The 27,169-nt window shown below is 37.2% G+C and overlaps 1 protein-coding gene across 3 annotated transcripts in view; it reads right to left on the reverse strand.

Annotated features, from left to right (window-relative positions):
• Positions 1–27,169, reverse strand: part of PTPRN2 (protein tyrosine phosphatase receptor type N2) — a 649,793-nt gene that overhangs the window by 363,734 nt on the left and 258,890 nt on the right. For all 3 annotated transcript variants that reach the window (XM_084509497.1, XM_084509495.1, XM_084509496.1), the window contains exon 10: positions 10,420–10,506. In XM_084509497.1, coding sequence (XP_084365623.1) covers positions 10,420–10,506 — 87 coding nt within the window. The remainder of the gene's footprint in view (positions 1–10,419; positions 10,507–27,169) is intronic.

A 27,169-nucleotide genomic window follows, 5' to 3' on the forward strand; every position in this document is an offset into this window, starting at 1 on the left:
TTTGGAGTTTTGATAAAAACAGTGCTGATAATTCACTGATATTTTTAGTTCTTGCAGAGCAGCGTTCACACAGAGCCAAGGACTTTTCAGCTTCTCATGTTGCCCTGCCAGCGAGGAGGCTGGGGGTGCACTAGAGATTGGGAGGGGACACAGCCAAGACAGCTGACCTAAACTGGCCAAAGGGATGATGTCCCATACCATGTAGCATCATGTTCAGCAATAAAAGATGGGGGAAAAAAGGAGGAAGGGGGAGGATGTTCAGAGTGCTGGCATTTGTCTTCCCAAGAAATCATTGTATATGATGATCTCCTTTCCTGGAGGTGGCTGAATGCTGTCTGCTGATGGCAAGTGGTGATCATTCCTTGTTTTGCTTTGATTGCACACACAGCTTTTGTTTTACCTAGTAAAATGCCTTTATCTCAACCCATGAGTTCTCACACTTCTACCTTTCCAATTCTCTCCCACATCCCACATGGGGAGAGTGAGCTAGCTGCTGTGTGGTGCTCAGCTGCCTGCCAGGGTTAAACCACAACATTCTCTTTGCTTCTTTAGGCTTCCTGCTTGTGTTTGCATTTGTCTAGGAGCTCATTGCTCCTCCGTGCAGAACTCCTGGCATTTTTGCCTGGCTTCAATTTTTTCAAATCATTTTTTTTTCTAAATACATGAATGCTCATTTACAATGCAAACGATGATGAAGGGGTATTTTAAAGATTTTACAATTCAGTTCATCTAAGGTGAAGATTTTTTGCTAAGCTGACAATTTAAATGATTTAAAAAATGGACAACACTCAATTTAGAGATTGAAGCTATACTCAGTTTTTCCTATTTTTATTCTTCACAAAATGCAACCTCTGATGATTACTCAAGATCTATGAATAATTTGCAGAGTTTTAAAATAATTTTTCTATTAATCTGTCACAAACCATGAAATTTGACACTTTCACCACGCTGAGTACATGAAAGTTGCCAGCTTTGCCCGCAATGCAAATAAGGTTCTTAATTACAGTATTTAAAGGAACAAAACATACAAGTGCTATATTTTTTTACAGGAAAAGACTGTTTGGACCCTTTGAGAGTGGGAAAATGATCTAAAAATACTGCTTGAATGTACAGTGATTTTTTTTTTCACCCTCCACTGGTTAAGCTAAATAATAATAAATTTATGTGATTAAAAATTATATATATAATTGTATTCTATTTATACTTCCATTCATTATACCTTTTGGTGGTCTGGCTAGTATGCAGCAGTCTTAGGTTTTCAATGTATTTTGCTGACATCAGGCCCACTTATCTTTAGCACACCTGTGTTAATGGTATCTTGAACTCACATGTAAAATCTGTCTTCTGTACTGATAGTCTCCCTGCCCTGAGTTTGCACAAGTGACTTTTATTCGTAGTATCATAGAATGGCTTGGGTTAGAAGGGACCTTAAAGATCATTTATCTCCAACCCCCCTGCCATAGGCAGGGATGCCACCCACTAGATCAGGTTGGCCAGGGCCCCATCCAGCCTGGCCTTGAACACCTCCAGGGATGGGGCATCCACAACATTTCTGGGAAACCTGTGCCAGTGCTTCACTACCCTTACAGTGAAGAACTTCCTCCTAATGTCTAATCTAAATCTATCCTCTTTTAGTTTAAGACCATTCCCCCTTTTACCGTCACTATCTACCCGCATAAAGAGTCTTTCTCCATCTTTTTTATAAGACCCTTTTAAGCAATAGACCCTTTTAACTTCAATAGGAGCCTGATAGGCCACAAATTTCTTTGATTGATTAGACAGCACAACAGAAGACCAAAGAAAACAAACTTTACTACAGCCTCAATTTAAAAATCTTTGAAACTTTGAGCTAGAGTGCTACTGTGTCCTACTGCTTGCCCTCTCAAGAACCTGTTGGCTTCTCCTTTAGTTCTGAGAAGACCACCTAGAAGATTTGATCTTGGGATTCCTCCACCAGCTGTGAAAGAGAGACATTTGGCATCAACCTACTTCCTTTACAAAGGAGGCACTTCAAGGGGAAATTATTGGGATCTTTCAGTCACACCTGCAAAAGTGCATTTGTTCCCACTGCATTTATGATTTCTTGGGAATACAAACTCTTTCTAGGTAGGTTGTGGTGCAGCTCATGGGTTTGGATACAAAATATTTACTGGCTAGGTGTTAAATAGAAAATGTGAAAAAGAATGATTTATCTATTCAACATGGCCAGCAGGTCTGTAATATTTATTTTATTAACCTACCCATCCATAAGGTAATGGAGAGAGAGAAAATGAGAAAAGGAGAGAGAAAAGGAGATCAAGAAGCCAAGGGAGAGAGGATCAAGAAAGTCATAATTTGTATATTTCTTCATTTCATATATTTTTAATGAATTATACTTTTAAACAAATCTTTCAAAGAATCTTTTCTTAAAAATATATATAACCAGTTTCCCTACATGATAATCTTTTTCCATTTCTAATATTGGTTGTGCTATTTGTAAAGCAAGTTTTAGTTCAAGAGTGAGAATCACAGTTCTATGTTTCTATTCTCATATCTGTCATCAAGTTCTGTACCATTTGGGGGAATATCAAGAAAACTGTCTTGAGTTTCAATTTACCCATCTGTAGAATGGAAATAATTACATGTTAATATGTGAAATGTTATATAAATTCAACGGAATGGCACATATTCAGTGTCTTGCTTCAGACAAAGCAGTTTATCCACCATAGCATATTATATTATGGAATTTAATTTTGTTTAAAAAATGGTTATGATGTACAGACAGTAATATAGAGAGAAAGCAGAGAAAGAAGAGGTTAAAAATTGATAAATTTTAGAAGCTCACTTATCCATAAAAAATCTTCTCTTGAGTAGAGACCTATGAGTACATGGATCTGTATCTATAACATGGGATTTCATTCTCCTTTTGATTACAAAGGTACAAATCCTCTGATTTAATTAGATTAAATGTTGTAATGGAAAGCCAAACTTACTACATTTTTATTTATAAGAGTCTCTGTAGATTTTTATGGTCTTTCTATTTTGTCACCTAGAATTCATAAAATGCTGCAGGCCAAAGTCCTTCTTGTTATTTTAATATATTTTTATATTTTTCTAGCAGGAAAGTTACAGTGGAGAAGGCAAAATGATCTTGGTTATATGCACATTTATTAAAGAAAAGCACACAAAATATATTATACCTCAGGGGAAAAATCCACAAGACTAATGTATTGCTAAGGCTGAGAAATCACTCATTTTTAAGTAAAGGAATGCAGAGTTGAAACTTCCACCTTATTTTTGTTTCCTTACCCTAATTTCTTTAAAAATTGATGCATCTTTATATTATAAATTAGTTGTCAAATAAGACAATATGTACCAGAAAACACAATGTAATTTCTTATAAAAGCCTGCATGCAATGAGTTACAGCAGTACATTTTTCAGACAATTTGTTTTCCAGACTCATTAAATCTGTAGAAGAAGTCAAGTTTGAATAAAAGTGGTACCATTATTTCTGAGTTATGCTTTTATAACATTTTAAACAAGATTATGCCAAATAGCCTTAGTCTGTTGGTTTGCTATTTAAAATCAAGGAATAGATGACAAATATTTTTCAACTTTTTTGAAAGGTATTTGTTTATTGAAACCAAGCATAGTAGAGCTCAAACTGGAATAAAAATGTTGCTTAATATCCGGACAGTAAATGCAATGCAATGCAGATAAAAATTCAACCTATTCCTAGGCAATGGTGCTGCATATTATAGCACCCTAAGGAGAACAGCATGGACTGTATGTTTTTTCTTTAAAAGCACAATATTTTGAAAATTTCTCTCAGTAGTAAATCTAAATGCTATAGATGGCAGAATCTGCCAATCTAGGGAAAAAAAAAAAAAAAAAATCTTTGCAAGAAGATTCACCCACAGGTGTCCAAGAAAAAGGAAAAAAATTAATCATACTTAATCATGGAAAAATGAATAATTGCGCTTCCACAGTAGAGTGAAGTTTACATGTTACAGGTTGATACCAAAAGAGAAAGAAACTGAAGAAGACATTGTACTGCCTGTCCCACTACAGATCACCAGGTTAAATAAGCCTCCATCACACTATCCTGCCTCTTAAGCTACCGACAATTTCCTGAGATGTTCACATTTAGAGTGTACATATACCAAATGTCATAATCCATCAGCATGATGAAGTGAAAATACCAAGTACCGTTCCAGTGTTTAGGTTCTGGATGACTGAATATGATTAACTGGCTGATTGAGTTTTTCAGGTGTTAGAAAAATATGACAAACAATGAACAAAACCTATACAGCACAATTAGGACACTACAGCCAATGCACATGTTCATAATAGGTGAGGCTGGGAGCTCCACTCATCAGTGTGCCTACTCAACACTTCTGATTTGAACACATTTAAAGCTTTTCCGAACTTTCACCACTTAGTTTGATTTTCAAAGACCTTCCTCAGTCCAAGTTCTTTTTACAGGGATGGTTCGCTGGCTTTTCAGATTGTATTATTCCAGCCCAACCGTTCCAGACCTTCCTAAGAACAAAGATAAAGATAGGTACTGTTTGGCTATGTGAGACCTTTTCTTTGAATAGTGGAAAGTGTTTCTAATCACACTACTTGGAAACAGATTTTAAGTATATCAAGAATGTGTTCACAGCTGCCCTCATGATGACGACCCAAATTCAATCTTTTGTTAGATCACTGCTTATATAGAATACTTAGAAACATAGTTGATGCTAAGGACATGCCAGAGTATAAAAGGAAAAATCAGTCTTGACTTATTTTGTATCTACAGATGCAGCTTTTCTCTTCAAAGTGGTGTTTTGTTGTTGTTGTCGTTGCTGTTGTTGTTCTATGTTGTTTTCCAATAATATTCCTAATGAATGGTGGTCAAGTGCTAGATAAAAAAAATATATATATATTTCAAGGGGCCTCAATGTCATTGCTGGCAGACCTCAGGTAATATTTTGCAAACCAGGCATGTTACTACAAGGACATAAAGGTCTATCATTATCTTGAATTCTGCTGGTACCATCCAGTTCTGCTTCAGATTCAGATTCAGATTCAGATTCAGATTCAGATTCGGATTCAGATTCAGATTCAGTTCATTTGAAGCCAGGTCATTTCAGGCATATTTTTTTTATGGAAGCAGGTAGCATTGTCTAAATTGACAGCTGACTTCTGGGACTGCTGAGCACTTAGAATGGTAACTGAAGGCAACGGGACTTGTGTCTCAACGTGTGAAGATCTTCACAGAAGAGGCTGTATAAACCACACTCAAAGCCATTGGACTGGACACCTTGAATTAGTAGATACTATGACATTAATCTTTTCATGCATAAATGCCAGCTCTGTATGGTCCTTATAATACACCATATCTCATGTGAGCTAAGTGTATCAATTTATGTTAGTCAAATGTTTTGATAGTCTTGTGAAAAGCACCGTAGGAAAACAAACCAAACCAACCAACCAACCAACCAAAACAGAACAAAAAACAACGAGCAGAAATGGGTTTTCTGACCTCAGAGCAGGATTTGAATAATGTGCAGTAAATAAAGCCTGAAGCCACACATTGAACAATGAGGATAAAATGGAACACTGAAGATCTGCTCATTAACTGAGCATTTTATTTCCTGCATATGGAGTAAGACAGAGGTCTGCTAAAAAAAAAAAAAAAAAAAAAAAAAAAAAAGTATTTCAAGGCTATATCATAATTAGTGATTATTGAAAGACTGGTATTTTTGGTCAGCTGAAAAAAAAAAACACAACAAACAAAACAATCACTTGAGTTCAGTCGGAAATCAATGTTTTTGTTTATTTTGCATTTGCCTTATAAGCCAAACATAATTAAATTTTGAAATGAGTCATTACCTTGAACTGAAAAATTATAGCATTTTACTTTCAAAATGTCAAACCACACTGCTGTGGCTGCTAGAAATTTTGAAAGGTGTTTGCCAGCTTAAGCTTCCATATAGTTTTCATACATAGCTTCAGTTAACCTGAATTTTCATTTTTCATGGAATACACTATTCAGCTAAAACACTGAGTTCATCTCTAGTCTCAGTGTGGATGGGGGAAACAATCAGGTGAAAGCCGAACAACCAGCTTGAGGCTTCTGAGTTTGAGCTTTAGACACTAAAAGCTTGGTGAGGGGTTTTCTTAACTTCGCCTTGGATATGGATTGACATACATTTGCCTTGACACACATGCAAACTGTACATGATAAGGAATATATTGGTTAAATTTTATGTCTTTGCAATCCAGTTCATATTAGATAATTAGAATGATCTTTCAAAATCTATTTACATTAGCACTTGAAATTTAGCATAAGCATCCTGTTCATCCCCAAAATTACATACATAGATTATATGCTCATACAGACAATTACTGTTACACTCCAAAACAATGGTAGCAGATAAATATTAATGTTTTTATGGAAGGAATACAGGATGTTCTACTACAGGTTTTCCATTGAAAAATTATGGCACACTTTGTCAAGTTATCACCTCTCCTGGAAGGACAGTTCTTTGAGTACTGTCCATTAAGATGTACAGATGGAGGAAGCCAAAACAGTAGAACAAGATTGGAAAATAGAGACATGGACAGTAAGAGATCTTCAATAACAATAGGGAAAATCATATAAGTCTTAAGAGAGAAATAATAAGGAAAAGAAAAATAATACAGTATTACTGCAACATCCATCAAAGGATGAAATATTCAGCAGAAAATTTCACTTTTAGCTGGAGGCTGAGAATGCTGAGAATGGTAGGATATACAGTCTGAAATACTATGACATCTGAATGTCATGTGCTTTCTTTCTATGTAAAGGTATTCAGCTAAATTGAGCTGAACCCCTCCCATTAGCAATGTTCACAGTAAATATCTCAAGTATAAGAACTTTACATAAGAGCATAACAATGATTTGTATTTCTCTGAGAACCCAAAGAAGTCATATATGTTCTAACCCAGTGTCTTTGATTTCCACTACCTTCACAGTTGAGCTACCAGATTTAAGTAGTTTTATTATATTTGGACTTCTGTTGACAATCTCTTATGTTTGTAAGTTTTTTCTATAATGTGTGAAGAACTGTAATTACAGGAAGAAGGTCAATGTTGCAGATTGCAGCGGTAAAATTATTTTTTAAATAAATACAAACTCTCCTAGTACTACCACCCATCTGACTTCAATCCATGATACCAGTCCAACAATCAATCACCAGAGGCATTGGACACCCATAATTAGATTTTAAAATCATAACTATAGTCATTTTACGTCTGCTTGCATAATTACATCAGCATGCTAATATCCTTTTAATGGTCTCTAATGATGTAATAAGAAATAATGGAATTTATTTGACAGCTACATAACCATTAACAAAACATATTAAGCATAACTATTACTTCCATAAAGATTCAGGCTGTATCCAAAAGTGACAGCTAGCATGTTGGATCTTTTCTTCAATGTTGAAGTATTTCTAATTATGTATTCTCCAAATCTATTCCCAATCATCTGCTTCACAGGGTGAGCAAAGTTTATATCAATGCAAACTTGACAACAAACCAACTGTAGAAGTGGACTGAACGCTCTGGGAGCCAAGCCTGAGGCTACACTGTGAATTGCAGGCCATCGGTTAAAACTGGCAGGATTGTGAAAGAGAAGATAAGATAAGCTGATTACTACCATGTATAAACTAAAATCAAGAACTAACACGGGAATCGGTAAAAACCCATGGCAAAAGCTACTGTTCATTTAGCCAAACTCCAAGGCAAATGAAAAAAGTAAATATATATATATATAGGGAAGAATGAAAGATATTTGCAGACAAAACTAAGTAAATGCAGTAATGTATTTGCAAAGCAGTACATTTTAAATCACTTTTCTTTTTTTTTTCCAGAGAAAAGGACAAGAACATTTTATTTGAGAATTTAAAGAACTTTAAAAGAACTTAACATTTTAAAATAACTCATCCTCTGTCCTCAGTTCTTCTTACGCTATTACTATTGAATATGATTGCTTTGTTTGTACTCTGAAATTAATGAGAACTCTGGTTCCCATTAAAATTACTTTAATCTGAAATCTTTGGAATAGTCTAAAATTTTCAGCCCTATATTGTCTCTTCCTTTTGAGAATTCCTGGAAGACTAAGAGAGTTGAAAATTTTAATCCAAGTTCATGCTCAGGTCAGAGTTCCAACTAAAGTAGTTTATTTTCCCATTTCCTCTATAAATCTTTGGTCTCGAGCTTATTAATACTTTTTTTTTTTTTTTTTTTTTTTTTTTTTAATGAATCTCTGAGAAAAAAGAAAGCTAATAAAATAAAATATTTCCTGAGAGGTCTCATTTTCATCCTTCAATATGTCAAAGATGGATAAGGAATAACCATGACATCAAGTCTTTCCTGAAACCCCTCTACATGAGGCCATTCAGAAGGTAACCAGAGCCTTCAAGTAAATACAGTTTTCCAATAATGGATGATGATGGAAGAACAAATCCAAAAAGCGTTTATTCTTTTCTCGGTGAAGCCTTTTTCTAAAACTTTGAGTTCTACTCTATCTGCTGTCTATCTCCACATTTCTGTAGCACTTCAGGGGTTTAACCTGAGTCAAAACACCTCATTTTCTTGAGTAAATACCATTTGTTTTGGACAAATTCTTCTCTTACTTGGGATTTGAGATAACCTTTTACAGATACATAAAAACCGATGAAAGCTTTGTGCTGATAGACAGAATACTCCTGTCCTGTTTGGAATTATCACCGTTTATAACACAATTTTAAAATACTGACCATACTATACCAGTAATTTTGGTACTGTCATATGACTGTATGTTAATGGATGCAAAATAAGCAGCTTCCCTAAAGTCACATATTAAAGAAAAGAAAAGGGTTTTTCATAGCTTGCTATTTCACTGGAGGGATATTTTCCATTAGAGAATGAATCTACAGCTTGCCAATTGCAATGCTGTTGTGATTTATCAAATAAAAAAAATAACCAAAAGGCTTTATGCTAACAATTAGAAAGGTAGGTGAAAGTGCTCTTGTATGGTAAATGAATGAAGTTAATGAAGCAGAACCCATTGATTCCAGCAGAGAACTTGTTCCATGGAATTATCCCTTTAAATGTACAGCAGACATTGATTTATCTGCTACTATTCAAATTCAAGGTTGCAAATTCTTTTTATAAGGAAAGCCATAAAATATTGTCATTTTTTGTAATTACAAAACTCAGTTTTCATAAAAAGTACATTTCATAAAATACAAGTAAAAAGTCATTCAGCGATGTAAAGAATAGCTCTAAAAATATATATATATAAATAAATAAATAAATAAAAATGTGAATATTTTCCTTCTAAACAACTAAACTTTATATGCCTTGTATTTGTCAGATTTCTAAAATGACTCTTACCAGTAATCTATTTCCCACCATATATTCAGATATAGAAGGGGTAGATTTTTTTTTTTTTCCTGATTAATAATAAACTCTTCCAGCAAAGATGCAACATCTTCAGACTACTGCTTAAAACATAGCATTAAATGATGAATTATATTAACTGGAGATGAAGGTTAAGCAAAAGCACAAGTAAGGCTGAGAAAGACAATGCCTTTCAGCAACACGACTCATGGGGAAAAGCAAGCAACCCCAAACACTCTGAAACAGGCAGAAATTGGATGTTACACAAACATTGGTCATTTTCTGTGAGCCAAGTTATGACTTCTTTTCTAGCAAGCTGTCACAAGCCACCCACAGCTGACCCTTCTTTTCTGTTACTTCTCTATCAAACTAGTTTTACTTTCTGTTTTATGAAGGAAGGAGTAAAATTTTGCAAAGTAAATGCTCCTACCAAAGTATTTGAAGAAAATCCCAATCTAAATTTTTTTACCAGACATGGTAAATCATAAGCTTGTAGCTTAGGTGATTAACATGCAGAACATTTATCAGTACAGATAATATGAAGAAAAAAGGGTTCTCAGCATAGCTGAACTCCCTGTGACTTGTTAAATGAGTAGCTGTCCAGGAGGCATGACCTGTTGTGCCACATGCCAGACTGAAATCCAGGGACTGAAGTTCTTCTCCATCTGTTGGGAACAACCCATGTTGTTTCCCTGTCAGCAACACTAGGTATGATGACCGTTCACAATATTTGCCTTACCCAGATCCTGTTAAATAAGATAGTAATATTTTTACAGCACTTTGAATAGACTGTTTTTCCCTGTGGGAGCATAGGGTTATTTCAGTCTTTATAGTGTTTATTAAATAATTTGTTTCTAACTGTGTGTAGGAGACATTATAAAAATCATCACAATATTCTTTTTTTCTCTCACATGCTCTAATTAATTTTGACATTAAAGAGTAGATATTTCCTTGTAAGACAAAACATTCAAAAACAATAAGAAATCCAATAAAGTAAAAAGGGCCAAATTCCATGTACATACTTGACATCATCGAAGGCACTCATCTGCAGCTTCAGGAGATCTGCCACATCCTTTATTAACTCCAAGCCCTTTTCCACACTCAGGGGGCTGTTGAAAGGGAGCAAGAAAACAGACCGTTACGAAAATGGAACTCATCAATACTTGAGAGGCTAAAAGTCCCAAAAGAGTTATCACCTTGGCCTCTTAGAGCCTGAAAGCCACTACTAACTGTATTCCTGTCACATAGTGATCGTGATATCAAGGGAATTGGGATCAGGTGCTTCTTCAGGCATGATGAATCACCTGAATTTTCCAGCAATAAGACAAACAATAAGGTGTAAATGGAATTGTTAGGAAGTGTAATGGGCCCATGATGCAGCAACCAGTTCATCTCAGTCCTCAATAAAAAATGTAATAAAGTAAAAGGACAGAAAGAGAGAAAAGGATTGATGAGACAAGGAGGGAAACAAACAATGAAAGTCAAATTGCGGCTCAGTATCAAATGGACAAGGGAAAAGCATATTTTTAAATTCATTAGTTTTTAAAATGAATCTTTGCCCAGTGAAAGGATACAAAATTATTATGGATTTGAGAGTAAACAATGGAGCAAGGCACACAGTCCAGAGGACACTGATTAGATACATAGGATTTGGTTTGGTGTGTGTATGCACTGCTGACAGAACCCACTGTAAATCTTTTTAACCTTTGTCAATGCCGCATTTACATTTTTTAATTTAGAAAACAGGTTGCAATCAAGCATAACACAAGAGGACTGCTATCATTTAAAAAAGCAGTTATCTAGATGCAAAATTTGTATTTATAAAAAATCAGGTTATTAGAGTTGCTACCACTCTACAGATGTTATGAATGTTGTCCCTAATAGACAGATCATAACTTGTTTAACTGTTGTTCAGTACTGTGAAACCAAATACAGAAGTATTAAGAAAGTAAAAAGAAAATAAAATGATATCTCAGTGTCTAGTGAGAAAAACAGATACAACATGCTCTAAATTGTGATTATAGAATTATTCTCAAGCCCCAACACTCATAGAATTAAACCTTACAAGCCTGATACTTATCTGACTTATGCCACTTTAAATCAGAAACAACTTAGATGAAGCTAACCCAGGGGAAACAAGGTTCTGTATTTTTCCTTCAAGGGTTTATAACAAGTAGGAGAAGGAGGTGTCAGAAAAGTACGTACTGTTAGACATGATCTTTTCAACTGGACTAAGGGGGAAAAGATTTGTCAAAGCTCTGTACCTAGGTTATTATTTCTGCTTCATATTGAAAGTTTTTGAATCTAATTTTATAGCACTGTAATCATGGCCACAAATTTATTTATTGTCTGCAATGAGTACTGTTTATTTATTTATTTATTTTCACTGGGTTCTGCATACACTGCCCTAAGGGCACCTCTATTTAAATAATGGGATGTCTCGTGGATCTTGGTTAGGATGGAATTGTTCAGCCTCCCTTCACGCTACTAACCCAAAATGCTCAAGAGACCTCCTGTCACACAGGCAGAGGTAGCCCCTCAAGGCACCAGATAAATTTAGAGTTTTTCTAGATGTCTGAGACAGAAATGTTCTTGTCTGAAAGTAACAAAAGAATCTGATTGTTTCTGTAAGGAAAAAAAAAATGTACTATAGATTATTCATAAAACCCCTATATTTCAAGGACTGACAGTGGGTAAAAATGTGATTATTCCCATCACTATAAAAGCAGATTATCATAGTGACTCAGGGGCTTATGTGTTAATTAAATCTTTTCTCCCAAAGATGTTGGCTTAAATTTTACGGAAATGATTGGTGTCAGCAAGTGGGCTTTTACTGTAATAGCAAGTATACACAGAGGTGCAGGGAAAGTCTGCTGCATACATTGGTGTCATTTTTAACCAAGGGAGTCTTATTTGTAAAAGCTCAACCTCCCATTCCGTGCTTACCCCCTCCTCCCCTGCAAAAGCTTGCTCCAACCTCAAAAACGAGGTATGCCGCTACAAGCCAATATAGTAACTGTAAGGTGGGATGCAATCAGAGCATTTGAATGCTACAACACAGCAAGAATACAGGAGAGGAAATAAGAAAGAAAATGGTGCTGGAAAGCCATTCTTTTGGAAGCCTGAGCAGTCTTAGTAATTTTAATCCAATAGAAAACTAAGGCACACAGGTTCACAAGCTCACGTAGGGTATGTTAGGCTAAGAAACCATCATTCATGACAGCATGGCAGAACTGCAGAACTGGTACCTGTGTACTTTACAAAGGCATAGTGCTATCTATTATCCTCTTTGGTACCAGTACTATTATTGATGACACTGTCACATTTGAGGACTCACATCAAGAATAAGTAACTTACGCCAGAGTAATTTCCAATATTATTTTTCCAACTTCTAAACACTGCCATATACTTTTTCTGCTTATTACAGTTCTGTGACATTTTTGCTATAGATGAGCTGAATATTCAAAATCTTTCTCTAAAAATGCCACAACATCATTACCCGCACTTTATTTCCCTCCTGCTTTGATTCATGTTGAATTTTGCTCAGTGTTATACAGTATGTGCTTGTACAGTGATTGCCTCTAGCTTGGTTTACGCTGAGTGAGTACACTGTTCCCACCAGCATGGCATCAAGCAGACTAGCCTACATTGTGACAGCTCCGTACACCCACATCACCCATCTAACCCACTTTATTCAAGGACTGTTAAAAGAACACAATTTACAAACATCTCCCGTCCTCCCGCACACAGTCTTCCCATTCCCCCACTGGTGCACGCACACAATAAATGTGGAGCAGTTGTTAGTTGGGATCTTTCGTGTACTGTGCTCAGTTTTCTGCTTGCTTGATTCAGCCCTACATGGAATGAAGTTTCTGTATTACAAAGGTGAGAAAAACTGAGAAGTATCAGTGTCATTATTCATGAATATGATTCTTCTATTGATAGTGAGGATTCATCTACTACAGAATTAATAGAAGCAAAGTGTTACATAAATCAAGTAGCAAAGAGAAAAAAAAAAAAAAAAAAAAAAAAAGTGGTTTGGGTAAGGAACCAATAGACAGGCAGAAATTGTAGCAATAGAAAGACTCTTTGGATTCAATCATGATGACAAAATAATTTTATCAAGACCAAATACTTGGGGGAATGATTGGGGTAGGATTCCCATGACTTTATTTGAACCATTAAGCTTGTGATTTCAGTTCCTTAAAGTGAGGAAAGGTCAAGGGCCCTGGAAAAAGAAAAGTAGTAAGACCTACCAATGGGGGCTATTTATGCTTTGCAAATTCTCTTGAGGCTGTCTAACCTTTTATTGTCAAAGAAAAATAATGTCTCATGTTGTGTCTTTAACAGTCCTTGGTTTTGCCACTCCAATTTTTTTTTTTTTTTGGATTGCCTTTGAAGTTTCTGATCACATCCAGTCTAGATTTTGGCCTTAGGAACAATAAACTGTTGGATGGCATTGCGCCTTTTTGAAGATGACGTGGCTGTTGCTATCCAAGATCTCAAGATAGTTCTTACTTTAGGTTTTCTATCTTTGCTCTCATTTCACTTGCAGTAGATTTCTCTTTTGCATGTTCAAGTTAACTGTGCTAAGATCACAAAATCACAGAAGGGCTGAGGCTGGAAGGGATCTCTGGGGGTCATCTGGTCCAGCCCCTGTTCTAGCAGAGCCACCTAGAGATGGTTGCCCAAGATTATGTTCAGGAGGCTTTTAAGATCTACAAGGACACAATCTCTCTGGCAACCTGTTCAGTTGAGTACAATAACAACTGTGTTCAGTTGAGTACAATAACAACTAAACCAAAATGTAATACATCTCATAGTTTTTTATATATATATATGTCTTTAATATGTTATATATATGTATATGTCTTTTCAGCTTTCTGGCTTCAGTTCTCTACAGCTTGGAAAACAAAAGGAGAATCAGAAAGTATGGAAAATTCACATACAACTAACTTTCTTCTATTGCTTTGTCTTCCAATGCCATCTCTTTCTGTAAGTCTAAATACTATTGTTCAGCTGACAAATTCAGATCCTACTGAACCAGTAGCAGAACTCTGTTTCACTCAGATGACAATCTCTATCTCATATTATTTGTAGAATATACTTTGATGGATTAAAGACAATGAAGAAATAAAGGGGGAATGAAGTATAAACATTTCCTTTAGAGTTGATATAGATACAAAGTTTTTAAGTCTGGAACAGCCTCATCTGAAAAATATTTCACTGCTGCTTTTGTTTAATCTCACTTTGCAGCAAAAAGCTTTTTACAGAACTAGTTATACCTGGTAGAGCATATTGTTTATCTTTCCGCTAAACACGGCCAACATTATATGGTAGCACTTCATCATGTCTTCAGATGAAATGACTCCTCAGCTCATTGCAAGATTTTGATGTCATGATTTGACATCGTGACATAGCTATGAAAACTCCCATATCCATTTACACATTGTGAAAAACAACTAGCCCTATACATAGCTACTTGTCTGTGCTAAAATACTCATGATCCAATCAACTTGATTTCAATTCATCATGAGTTTTGTCTAATAAGGAAAGCAGACTGAGGCTATAAAGCTATTTTATTTAGGGATGAATCTTAAATGAAAGGGGAGGAATAAATATCCCTTTACCTTAATGTGAACTGTTGAGCCCTTCTGAAAATTAAGTAATCCACTGAAATGCTCAAGAGAAGATTTGGGAGACCAACTTTATGTAATTGTTTGTTAAAATGTTTCCACAAATCGTACTGGACATTGAACAGGAAATTAGATTGCCTGGTGAAAATAATATTCTGTATCTTCCCATGCCTAAATCCCCTTCATTGAGGGAGCTGAAAACAGAAAAATTTTAAGGAACAATCCACTTACAGGGGTAATTCAAATAATAGAACATTGGATTATAATCTTCCTCTGCTATTGTCTATTAAATATTTCACTTTTCATTTGCTCAATTTACCAGAAAAATACAGGAATGAGGAGTCATTTCTAAAATCTCATTCCAAAAATTTGGCATAACCTAGAACAGTCATATTAAGTGATTTCCTTCTCAGTCATTGCTACATATGAATTTTGCTAGCTTTTTTTTTTTTTTTTTTTTACTCATGTAAACAATCCCATTGTCTTCGGTCACTTTACACATAAGTGAGAATATCTGCTGTTGAACAAAGGATGAATGAGGAAAAAAAAAAAAATGTTTTCATCTGGAAGAGGCCTATCAGGTGACCCTGGTCAAGACATCTTTGTGACCCTCAATTTCACCATCTGTAAAATGAAGGCAATGAGACCAACTTTTTATTTCATATGTCTAGTATTGTTAAATAAAAGACTATTATCATTTGACTTGCTTGCTTTCTGGATCCAAGAATAATAGAGTTGCAGTACTGGGGACAATTAGTCCCCAAAGGCTAAGCATATTTCTCCCTACCAAATAAGGAGAAGATACAGTAGCAAAGACCAAATAACCTGAAAAATATTTTTTAGCTATAATAAAAACTTCCCTCATTTTCCTACCAAAAAAAAAATATATATAAACTTTTTCAGCACAGTGGATCTGACTGTCTTTACAGTATATCTGACTGATTTTACAGCATATTTAGAGCACCTGGATCCAGGGGAAAATAACTTCTCTCTCTCTGCTGAATTGGTAGCCTTGCTAAATGGCTGCTGTAGGCAAATGGACTAGGAGTCAACAGTTTTATGGACCAGATGTGCCTCACAAATGGCCGATTAGACCATTCCAAAAAATAGTAGGGCTGAATATTGGATGCTGATCTCAAGACCTGGTCAGCTTCATGCCACAATTATCCAAACAATGCTACAGACGGATGCCACATTTCCAATAAATTCCCAAGATAAACTAGAAATCTGATGAGCAAGAACAACCATTTTGAATAATGAATTGTGTATTTTTGACCTGGACCTAATGATTTATGCATTCAAGGCTCAAAACTTCCCCTCCTGGTTAAAGAACAAGGAAGAAACATGTAAATGAGGAAACAGGAGGAGTTCTGCAGGGAGCAGACACTAGCAGCATGTCCAGTTCTGCATGCTGAGTTAAATGGAGCTCAGACTCTAATAAAAGCCAGTGGGCAATGTCAAAGGGAACAAGAGGAAAAACAGAAGTAAACAATGATGAAAACTATATGTTCTGTATTTCCCAACATGCTTGTCAAAATAATCCCATAAATTGATCAATTTTGGTTGTGAAAAATCTGATCCAGTTATACAGATGGTTTGATTGCTAACGTTTGCCAAGCCTGCTCCCAGCAAGGAGAGCAACTTGTAGCTCAAAGTTATGCTGAGGTTATGTCAGTCTCCCAAGCAGTTGCTCTCATTTGTTTATCCTCCTCCCAACTGCCAAGTGTCTTCAAAAACCTACTTACCAGACTCTAAAATTCTCCCTTAGTGCCATCATTCAAATTATGTATTGTCTTTACCAGTCTGTACCTAGTGCCCTTCCAATATTCTGTTTAGCAATTGTAATGCAGCACTATAATGGACATCCAGTCAGCCCTGTCAGATTAGTTCAATTGAATCATTTTCTGTAAAAATGAAGAATAATCTACAGTACAGAAATAGGCCTGACATAGGGAATTGCACTCCTTAAACCCAAATGTCAGTCTAGTCCCCAGTGAAATCTTAAGGTAGGATTCAATCCACCTAAAATTTGTTTAAATCAGGACATAAGCAATGAAGTCCAGTTCACCTATTTTTAAGTGCTGAGCCTTGCACCCAAATTACCAGGCATGACTACAGCCTGAAAGTTGCCTGAGTGCTTAACTACAGCCCTCCAAGCAGTATCAAAAAGCGCATTTTCTATACAGGTAAGTGTCACTCACACACAGCCTCTCTTTTGCTATCCAAAGTCAAGCACAGTGGCAGCTCCACTCCACCTACTTCCCCTGAAGAAGGTTTGAAAGTGTGGTTACACCTGTGTTCAGATAGGTTGAATCTGCACCTCAGCTGGAGGAAAGCAGAACCTGAATCTAGCACCTAGTACTTTTGGGAGGAGAGATTTTTGATTTAGTCTAATGTTTACTTCAAAAACTTTTCTAATGTTTACTTATGCAAAACACACACATGCTCAAAAACTGTTTGGGACAGCTGCTTTTCTTCCAAGTGATGTGAGTTACAGTTATATTCTCTCTAGCACTTTGCCCACCTTCCCCTGTCACTTCTATGCTTGAAGATTAACCACAGTGCCATCAAGAGGATAATGGACCTTAGGGCTGGTACCCAGAGCACCCTCGATGATGTACAGAATCACAGAATCACAGAATTTCTAGGTTGGAAGAGACCTCAAGATCATCGAGTCCAACCTCTGACGTAACACTAACAGTCCCCACTAAACCATATCCCTAAGCTCTACATCTAAACGCCTTTAAAGACTTCCAGGGATGGTGACTCCACCACCTCCCTGGGCAGCCGGTTCCAATGTCTAACAACCCTTTCGGTAAAGAAATTCTTCCTAACATCCAACCTAAAACTCCCCTGGCGCAACTTAAGCCCATTCCCCCTCGTCCTGTCACCAGGCACGTGGGAGAACAGACCAACCCCCACCTCGCTACAGCCTCCTTTAAGGTACCTGTAGAGAGCAATAAGGTCGCCCCTGAGCCTCCTCTTCTCCAGGCTGAACAAGCTCAGCTCCCTCAGCCGCTCCTCATAGGACTTGTTCTCCAGGCCCCTCACCAGCTTTGTCGCCCTTCTCTGGACTCGCTCGAGCACCTCCATGTCCTTCTTGTAGCGAGGGGCCCAAAACTGAACACAGTACTCGAGGTGTGGCCTCACCAGAGCCGAGTACAGGGGGTCGATCACTTCCCTAGCCCTGCTGGCCACACTGCTTCTTATGCAAGCTAGGATGCTGTTCGCTTTCTTGGCCACCTGAGCACACTGCTGGCTCATATTCAGCTGACTATCAACCAATACTCCCAGGTCCTTCTCCATCAGGCAGCTTTCCAACCATTCCTCTCCCAGCCTGTAGCTCTGCTTGGGGTTACTGCGCCCCAGGTACGAGTTAAAACTGCTCAGAGTAAGTCCCGTAAGATTTCTTTCACCTCCTGCTTCATTTTCTAACTCTGTAGTAATAAGAAGAAGGCAGTCGGGATACACTCCAAAAAAGGTACCTTTCAGCGCAGGCCTGCTGGATAAGGTGGATCCAATAATAACCTGTTATTATATTATTACTGGATCCAGTAATAATGCTTTGGCATGTCTCAATGAAGCCAAGAATATTCTACCAAAAGATCTTGTCTGACAATTGCCTAGGAGGGTTCACCAATGTCAGCATCTTCTAGTGTTGGTACTTTGCTCTAGAATTTAATCTGAGGTTCGAGCTGCCAAACATAATTTTGTTTGTCCTGCATACCTCTGAATTTGAGCATTTGTATCTAAGATATTTTTAAGCAGTTGTTAACATAGCAGGAACATACGGGAACATCTTGGTAGAAGGTTTTTTTGTTTGTTTGTTTGTTTGTTTGTTTTTTTTAATAAATGAATTCTTTAGTTTAAAATACCTACTTAACAAAGTTCAGCCTGGCCATTTTTCAATGCTGTCTGTACATTGACATCAAATAGGCTTCCCTTCATTGACAGAGCAATGCTCTATAATGGCATCAATTTCTTAATATGCAGCAGAATCTCCTTAATACAAGGTAAATCTTTATAAATAACTAAATAAATAAATAAATGAAAGGGAAAGTTCAGAAATATGTGTCTGGAATACCATATGGAGTGCTTTAGAGAGTCCAGTATTCAAGAGGCCACCTTTAGAAAGAGTAAAGTTGATGACCAGTTTGCTCCATCTGCTTAAACCACTTGCCAGCAGCATGAGCATTGATTAGGCTGCAAGCAAGCACCCTGCTGATGGGTGATGGGTAATTGGCAGCAGCAACCTGGCCAGCTCCAGCACAAGCTGCCATCCTTCCTCAGTTCCTGGGAAATAGCAGGTATGTTGGGTACATTCTGGTCACAGGGATGAGACTCTGAATGTATGGATGTCTTTCAGAGCTTCTTCGAAATGACTTACAGATACACGAGGAACTGTCTCTTTTTTTTTTTTTACTATTATTTTCTCTAGTGAATGCAGTAGATTAATTCCAGTAGAGGTGCACTATTTGAATAAGTGACAGTAGCTTCAGCCCTTTTAACCACCCACATTGATCAATTGCAGGATCAATTGCTGCAGGGTACACATCCCCAGTAGTACGTACTAACCCCAGACCTAGAGGCACTTCTCAGCAGTAGCAAGGAGCACAAGATGGGAGATTGTTTTTAAACAACTTGGGCATGCTACTGCCTGATTTTCTTAATCCAGTAGTAAGAACAGGAGAGTTCAAAAATAAGAACCAAGAAATAAAATGAAATCCAAGATAATGCTAGAAAAGTTCTAAAGAAGAAGGGTGAGAGTAGTGCTTTTTTAGACACAGCTTTGCAAGGACTATCTAGGGAGCAATCTACCCTGAGAAAAACAATGCTGTGACAAACAGAAACTTAGTTTTGTTTGTTTGTTTTCCTCTTGAGTACTGTTTCATTCATGCTGCTAAAAGTCAAGGAACTAAGATGTTAAGGTAGTTGTCCAGAAACTGTACTCAGCATTGGCCTCAGTTCCCAGAGGAACTGCTATGAAATTGTCAGTAGTCTGGCAGTTTTCCAAAACTCACTCAAAAAGTAGCAGAACACCCTACCTCAGAATTAGCAGTTAATTATTAACCTAATAAATGAGAATGTTACACGAGAAAATGCCAGATTCCAGCCAATCCAGTATCTGACTCCAGAGGCACAAGAACAGTGACATTTTTTCCTTGCTTGTTCCTTGTGAAATGCACAAATCCCATGTTTCCACATTGGGATGATAATGCACTCTATCACCATGCACACCCACTACACTGCAGCCTAGAGAAAGATTGGAGAGAGATCAGGAATTGGTCCCTCTTGCCTTATACCCCGCACCAAAACTATTCCTTCTAAAAATAAGTACAATTATTGCTGGATTCTACAAATAATTGTGATTATGTATGTACTCATTATTTACTAAAATCTTTCTCTTTTTTAAAATCTCCTGCTGAATTCTTGACCTCGGTGATACATTGGACAGATTTGTGTTTTAGAGATGGGCTGCTTAATTCAGGATTTGCATGCCTTCTTTTAAATTTTCAAGTCTGGAAACATGTCCCACAATACCAATGGATTCATGTATCTAAACACAGAAAATCTTCTCTTCAAAATTTTCCACTGCCTCAGAGCCTCAGAGTCCAGACCATGAGGAGTTTTAAGAATATCTTTTTATTATTATTTTTTTTTTTTTCCCAAAAGGACTATTTTTGTTAATGTCTATTATTCTGTCACACTTATTCGAGCTGAATTTCATCTACCATTGTGCTCCTTAATCCCTCAATGTATTTAAATCCATCTGGAATTTTTCTAAATCCTCCATAGTTCTTCCTAACAGAGACAATTTGCCCATGGGGTACCACTAATCCCTCTTACATGCTGAGAAGCAGCAGTTCATGACGAATCTTTCTCTCCTATCTCATAACCAGTCCTTAATCTGCAGTGACACCCTGGCCCTTGCTCTGTGAGTCACACTCCTTAAAGTCGGTATGAAGAGCATCCCATTTATCTCCTGTTGATTTGGAGGGTAGGTACAACTTGTGGTTTTGCTGCAGCAGCAGCTTTTCTGCCAGGAGAGTCTGACGCATCCCATCAGAAGGCACTTTGCTCCCAAGGGGCTCTCAGGCCTGGTGCTGCCACAGAGGAACAGAAAGGGTCCCTGGCATGGTTTTCTGGAGGCTGAGGCACAGAGGTCTTCAGATATAAATAACCAAGACATATGATGTGAAAGTGGCTTATCACTGATGTGGTTTCAGAGACTGATCACAGCACATCTGCAGCTCAGAGAAGCTGAAAACCTTAGAAGACCTTTTATTTTAAGGACACGGCGTTTTTTATTAATTTTTCATTTTTTTCTCTTTTTTTCTTCATTTTTGTTCTGTTAAGACTAGTAAATATTTTAACATGCAACATAATTGGAAATTCAGTTACTGAAGTATGAAATAGAAAGATGTGAACCTCTCTTTGTGTGCAAATTTCAATAGTAACTGAACTATGGAAGAGCTACTGATACCATCACAATAAGCAGACACAGCTTCAACAAGGTTCCTCGAGAGACCTTCAGTCCCATCTTCCCATTGACTCCTGTCTCCAGGAAACTGGCTTGATGATGCTTTTCCTCATGCCACAACTACTCTCTGACTCCAGAGGTCACTTAAAAACTGGCTGATTTAGCTGCTAGCCACCAACACAGGCTTTGTGATCCAGAGGAAAGCCGTTGTGTTTTCCAGAGGGAGTAAATGGTGCATGGTGTCAGCTACACATGCTCCACGGTAGAAGAGTGGAGCATGTGCTCCTGCACCTTTAGGTGACATGGCAAGTCAGAGAAGACATGGCAGCACAGGGGTGATGACTCTCTCCCATTCTCATTAGGTCTGCAACAGCCAGTATAAACTACAACCAGTATAAACTGCCTTCATCAACTCTTAGTTCTCATTTTCTAGACACAAAGGGAGTCTCACTCAACCCAAGACAGATCCCATACAAAGGAGAAGAAACTGAGACATTACAGGGGTTCATTTCAGGTCACAGAGGAAGTAAGTGTTACAGCAAGGACTACTGGGACCATTTTAACATCAAAGTAATTTATAGTGTTACCATTAAACTCTTCCCGAGCCCACCAAGCCTAAAAGATATTTAGACACCAAAATTGTATTTGTTTCTCTTGTCTGGCATTGCCCCTGAGAGTAACTCACATGACAATCTATAATGTAAGTCCTGGGCACTGGTGCTTCGTCAAGCCCACAGTGTTACAACAGCCTGCCTTGTCTGTCTGAGTTTGTGTCTTTTGTCCATGTTTCAGTGTAGTTTCACACATCTTGAAATACTCATTCCCAGTAAATACTTAGAGAAGAAATGTATTTCAGCACTGAACAGATTTTGTCTGGTTTGAACTCAAGTCTGTGCCTTAAATTTAGTTATATCATAATGAATTTTGTAAATTGTTCACATTTATCCAAGATTCATGAAAGTAACCAAATAACGTTTGAGCACAGAGTGAGTCACCGGATTGTTTGAGAGCTGCTTCACATCATGACAGTGTCATCATAATCATTTTAAGGACACTGCAGTTTTATTGCATTAGTCTGCAGATTTTTTTTTTTCCTATGTTTGTTTTCCCAGAGGCTTTATTAGCCTTTAAACACTTTAAAATTTACTTTTATTTTGACAACTCAGCAATTTCCCACTTTTCATATTTTTCCCTCTTTTCCCACCACCAATAAGTGTGAATTTAAACCCCTTAATACAGACAGATTCAAGTCCAGACCAATTTGTAACACATATGACACCTGGTAAAAATCGATGGCAGTGGTAAGGCTATGAAGGTCAGAGAGATAACAGCATCATGGAAACACAAGAGTGATTGAGAAGTCGAGAAGGATCAACTCTCTAGAGTTATAATTGAAGCGTGACCCTGTGCCAGCTTGTACTTGTATTGCTTCAAGTAAGCACTACCCCCAGCTATGTTAATAGTGACAAATTCATACAGACACTTTGTTACTGGCAGAAACATGGAAATAATGGCAATAATCTCTGCTATAATAATGGTATCTTTCTTTCAGAGTCTGGACCCCAACAAAGCACTCCTTAATGGATTTTTTTTAAGCTGGATGCATGAAACAGTGGTGAAGTTCACTTGTCACAAGCTCTAAACCTCAGATACAAAAAAGCCCTGAAAATACAGAATTGTTTTTTCAAATCCAACTACTCCATCATACAAGTAATTAATAAATGAGACTGAGGGCAGGTGGTGATACACATTTTAATGCACCTCTGACTTTTCGTATCTTCCCTTTCTTAATATCTCAAAAATGAGTGAAATTTAAACCTCTTCCTTCAAGGCAACGTAAAGCTCAGACCAACACAATGCAGATTGTTTAAATTACAGAAGACCAAGAATGTCCAGCAGCATAACATTAATATAATGAAATTAAAGAAACACAAACATTTCTGTAACAGATCCAAATATTTAAGATTTTTAAAATGGACTTTTCCTAAAATCAATCTCCGTTCTATTAAGAAATTAACTCCAAATTTATTTCTTAAGCAGATACACACAGTCCTTAGATTGTGCCATACCTTATTCCAAAAAGTGCAAATGGAAATATCTACTTAATAGGTAAATTGAGTTATTTTCTCTGTTCTGATTCATTCTTGGTGTTCTGAATTAGTCTTCATTGAACTCCTACTTAAAAAGTTTTTATTTGTTTGTTTTTTGCATGTCATAAAAATGATTTAGAGTGAGATAAAAATGACTTCATTCTAATTTTTAGTGGTCAGATGTTTACATTGTATACACATTATCTGAGTCAGGAAATTCAAAAACTTTATCAGGCATGAAAATTAAATTATTGCATCTTTATAGCTGAACCTTGCAGAACTGGGCAGAACAGCACTGATGAAAAAGTACTGGGAGATAATCGACTGCATTAAAATACAGTTTGATGCATTCCCAGGAATCCCAGTCTTTGTCTTTCTCCTTCTCACACATTTCAAAAGCTTAAAATTCATCACTCTTTTATAATGAACTACATGGTAATTACCAGAAAAACACTGTAATGCACTAGAAGTATTGACCATATGGTATTGTGAGATACTGCAGCATCTCAGGGATTTAATGACTACCACTGTTGATAAAAACAAAACACAGCTTACCACCCCATTCCTATCTCAGAGATATGTAACATGCAGCCCCACCACCTAAGGGTTGGTAGTGTGGAGACAGCATAGTGACCTGAACCTGTTCACAGAGAGCTTGTGGTATCCTTGCACTGGCTGCAGGTGCATGAGACACAAAGTGAGGTTGCTAATGCAGCACATTAGGTATGGAAAGAGAGAAGGGTGGAACAAGGAACATCTTCCAGCTATCTCTTCTCAGCTAAGCAGAGAGATACAAACATGAGCTAGTCATTGTGACAGTTATGCCAAGTCAAACTCTGGCTCTGGATCTTTCTCTAGAAGTGAAAATATAAAGTTTGACCTAATAGCAAGTGGAGCAAAATACCTGGGGAGGTGAAGAGCTAAGAGAGATAGATAGACCCCTAGAAGGACTCTTCTCTTGTAGAGCAATCTACTTCAGCAGATGAGAACCATGTTCCAGGATACACATTTTGGAGGCAAAAAAGCTAAGGGAAACAGAATTAGAACAGACTATCATATTACCTCTGAAAAAAGAAAAGAAAAAAAAAAAAAGAGTATATGAGCCGGCTATATGGTCTTGCAGCCTAGCAAGCCAGTTTTGTCCTGGATTTTATAAAAGGAAGTGTGGCCAGCAGGTCAAGGGAGGGGATTCTTCCTCTCTGCTCTGCTCTTTTGAGCCACCACTTGGAGTGCTGCATTCAGCTCTGGGGCCAGCAGCACAAGAAGGACATGGATGTGGTAGAATGAGTCCAGAGGAGGCCAGAAGGATGATCAGAGGCCTGGAGCACCTCTCCTATCTCCTACAGGCTAAGGAGGTTGGGGTTGTTCAGCCTGGAGAGGAGAAGGCTCAAAGAAGGCCTTACAGTGAGGCCAGGGGCCTACAGGAAAGGTGGGAAGAGATTCTTTTTCAGGGGTTGTGGTGATAGGACAAGGGGGGAATGCCCCATCCCTGGCAGTGCCCAAGGCCAGGCTGGATGGGGCTGGGGGCAGCCTGGGCTGGTGGGAGGGGTCCCTCCCTGCCCATGGCAGAGGGAGCTGGGGGAGTGGTGTGAAATCACATTATCCTTAAGGTCCCTTCCAACCCAAACCATTCAATGATTTTATGATTCTATTTTGTGCTCTCTACGGCATAGTTACACATAACTACTGTATTTCGGTTATTTTCTTGTGCACAAATAAAATGCATAAAATATTATTTTCCTGTGGGAATATATATCATCAGAATTAAGGTGAAACACTACATTAAAGCAGTGATGTAGGGGATGTGATTTCTGCCACCAATATCACAAGGATACTGGAGGATTAAAGAGAAAAGAAAAAAAAAAAAAAAAAAGATTTTATGTCTAAAAAACACTAGGGATTATGAATAATTACATGTGAACAGTTAACCAAGGAAGATTCTAGATTTACATTTATCTATTGATTATGGTGCTAAGAAAATGACAGAATAGTTTCTTGTCAATAAATTCATAGATAAGTATTTTCCACTTGTATCATTTACATCATCATGCCACTTGTAGGGAGTCAAACTGTATTATCAGAAGCAAAACTTTTGGCTTTAAATTCAATGATGGACACTTATGGAACCTGTTTATACAAGAGCAGAGTCTTTTAGTGAAAATGATAAAGTAGGCAATAAAAAATTTACTTTTTTTTCCTTTCCTGTGTGCAGTGCAATCCGTTGCTGATCTTAACAGACTTTAGTACCAAGAGCTTTTCTGTTTTATGTATGTTTAGAATTTCCCGTAGTTTAAAACTAGTTGACGAAGTTAAGTGAAAAATATGCACAAATCTTTTCCCCTTGATAATTCCATATGGAATAATAATTTCAAAGAAGACATTGAGATATGCAGAGAAGGTCAAATCAGTGTTTCTGTTTGTATATATGTATTAAAGGACAAGAACATTCTGTTATTATTTCTAAAGAGACCTGAAAAACCTTGTGGAATACAAAAACTCAGCTTCTAAGAAACATCAAGACCTTCCAGTAACAAAGAATAAAACCTATCATTCTTGTTTCATTGCTGTATATATTGTGATTCATTTTTATTTCATATTTCATTTTTAAATGCAATTAAAATGCCCTACATATCTCTGTTTGAGATAACAAATGATGAGGACCATAAAATACAATTCTTTAATGACTTGCCTAGGAAAACAGAAAACTTGGTGAATAAACTAAGAGTTCTGTACAATGCAGCTTCAGGGTCCTAACCTGACCATCATCCTGTGGAAAGTAATCATTATATGCAAAGCAGTATCATTTAGCACCTTTGTAAAGGTGCAGAAATAGTATCAAGCATTTAGAATTAACCTAACCCTTTGCACATTAAATGGGTCAGACTAATCATCTTTCATAGCAGTTTCATACTATGAACTGTAGATCAATTTTCAGCTTTTTCAGAGTAACTGAACAGAATTCCAGCTATCTCAAATTAAAAGCACAGAAATGATTGTATGATCCAATTAAGTTACAATGTTGTGAACAGATTTACAACCTATATAATTTTATATAGACAGTCCAGAATTGAGAGTTAACATATGACAAAACATAAAATATCTAGGAATTGACTAATACAATAGTGCTAGAAGTTGGTTCACAAGCCAATATGAGCAGTCTGCAATCTTGAATGTACATGAAAAGCCTTAGAATATAGATGAAAAATCTTAGAATTTAGAATAGTTCAGTTACAAGGATCCCTAGAAGATTCTCTAGCCTAACTTCTTAACCTCTTCAGGGTTAACCAAAAGTTAAAGTTTATTACTGAGGGCATTATCAAAATGCCTCTTGAATGCCGACAGGTTTGGGGCATCAACCACCTCTTTAGGAAGCCTGTTTCAGTGTTTGACCACCCTCACAGTTAACATTTTTTTCCTAGCATCCACCCTGAAATTCCCCTGGCACAGCTTCATGACATTCCCCTGCATCCTAGCATTGGTTATGAGGGAGAAGAGACCAGCACCTCCCTCTCCATTTCCCCTCCTCAGGAAGATGTAGAGAGCAATGAGGTTCCTCTTAGCTTTT

This window comes from Aythya ferina (genome assembly GCF_964211825.1).
Source record: "Aythya ferina genome assembly, chromosome: 2".
Lineage (NCBI taxonomy): Eukaryota > Metazoa > Chordata > Aves > Anseriformes > Anatidae > Aythya > Aythya ferina.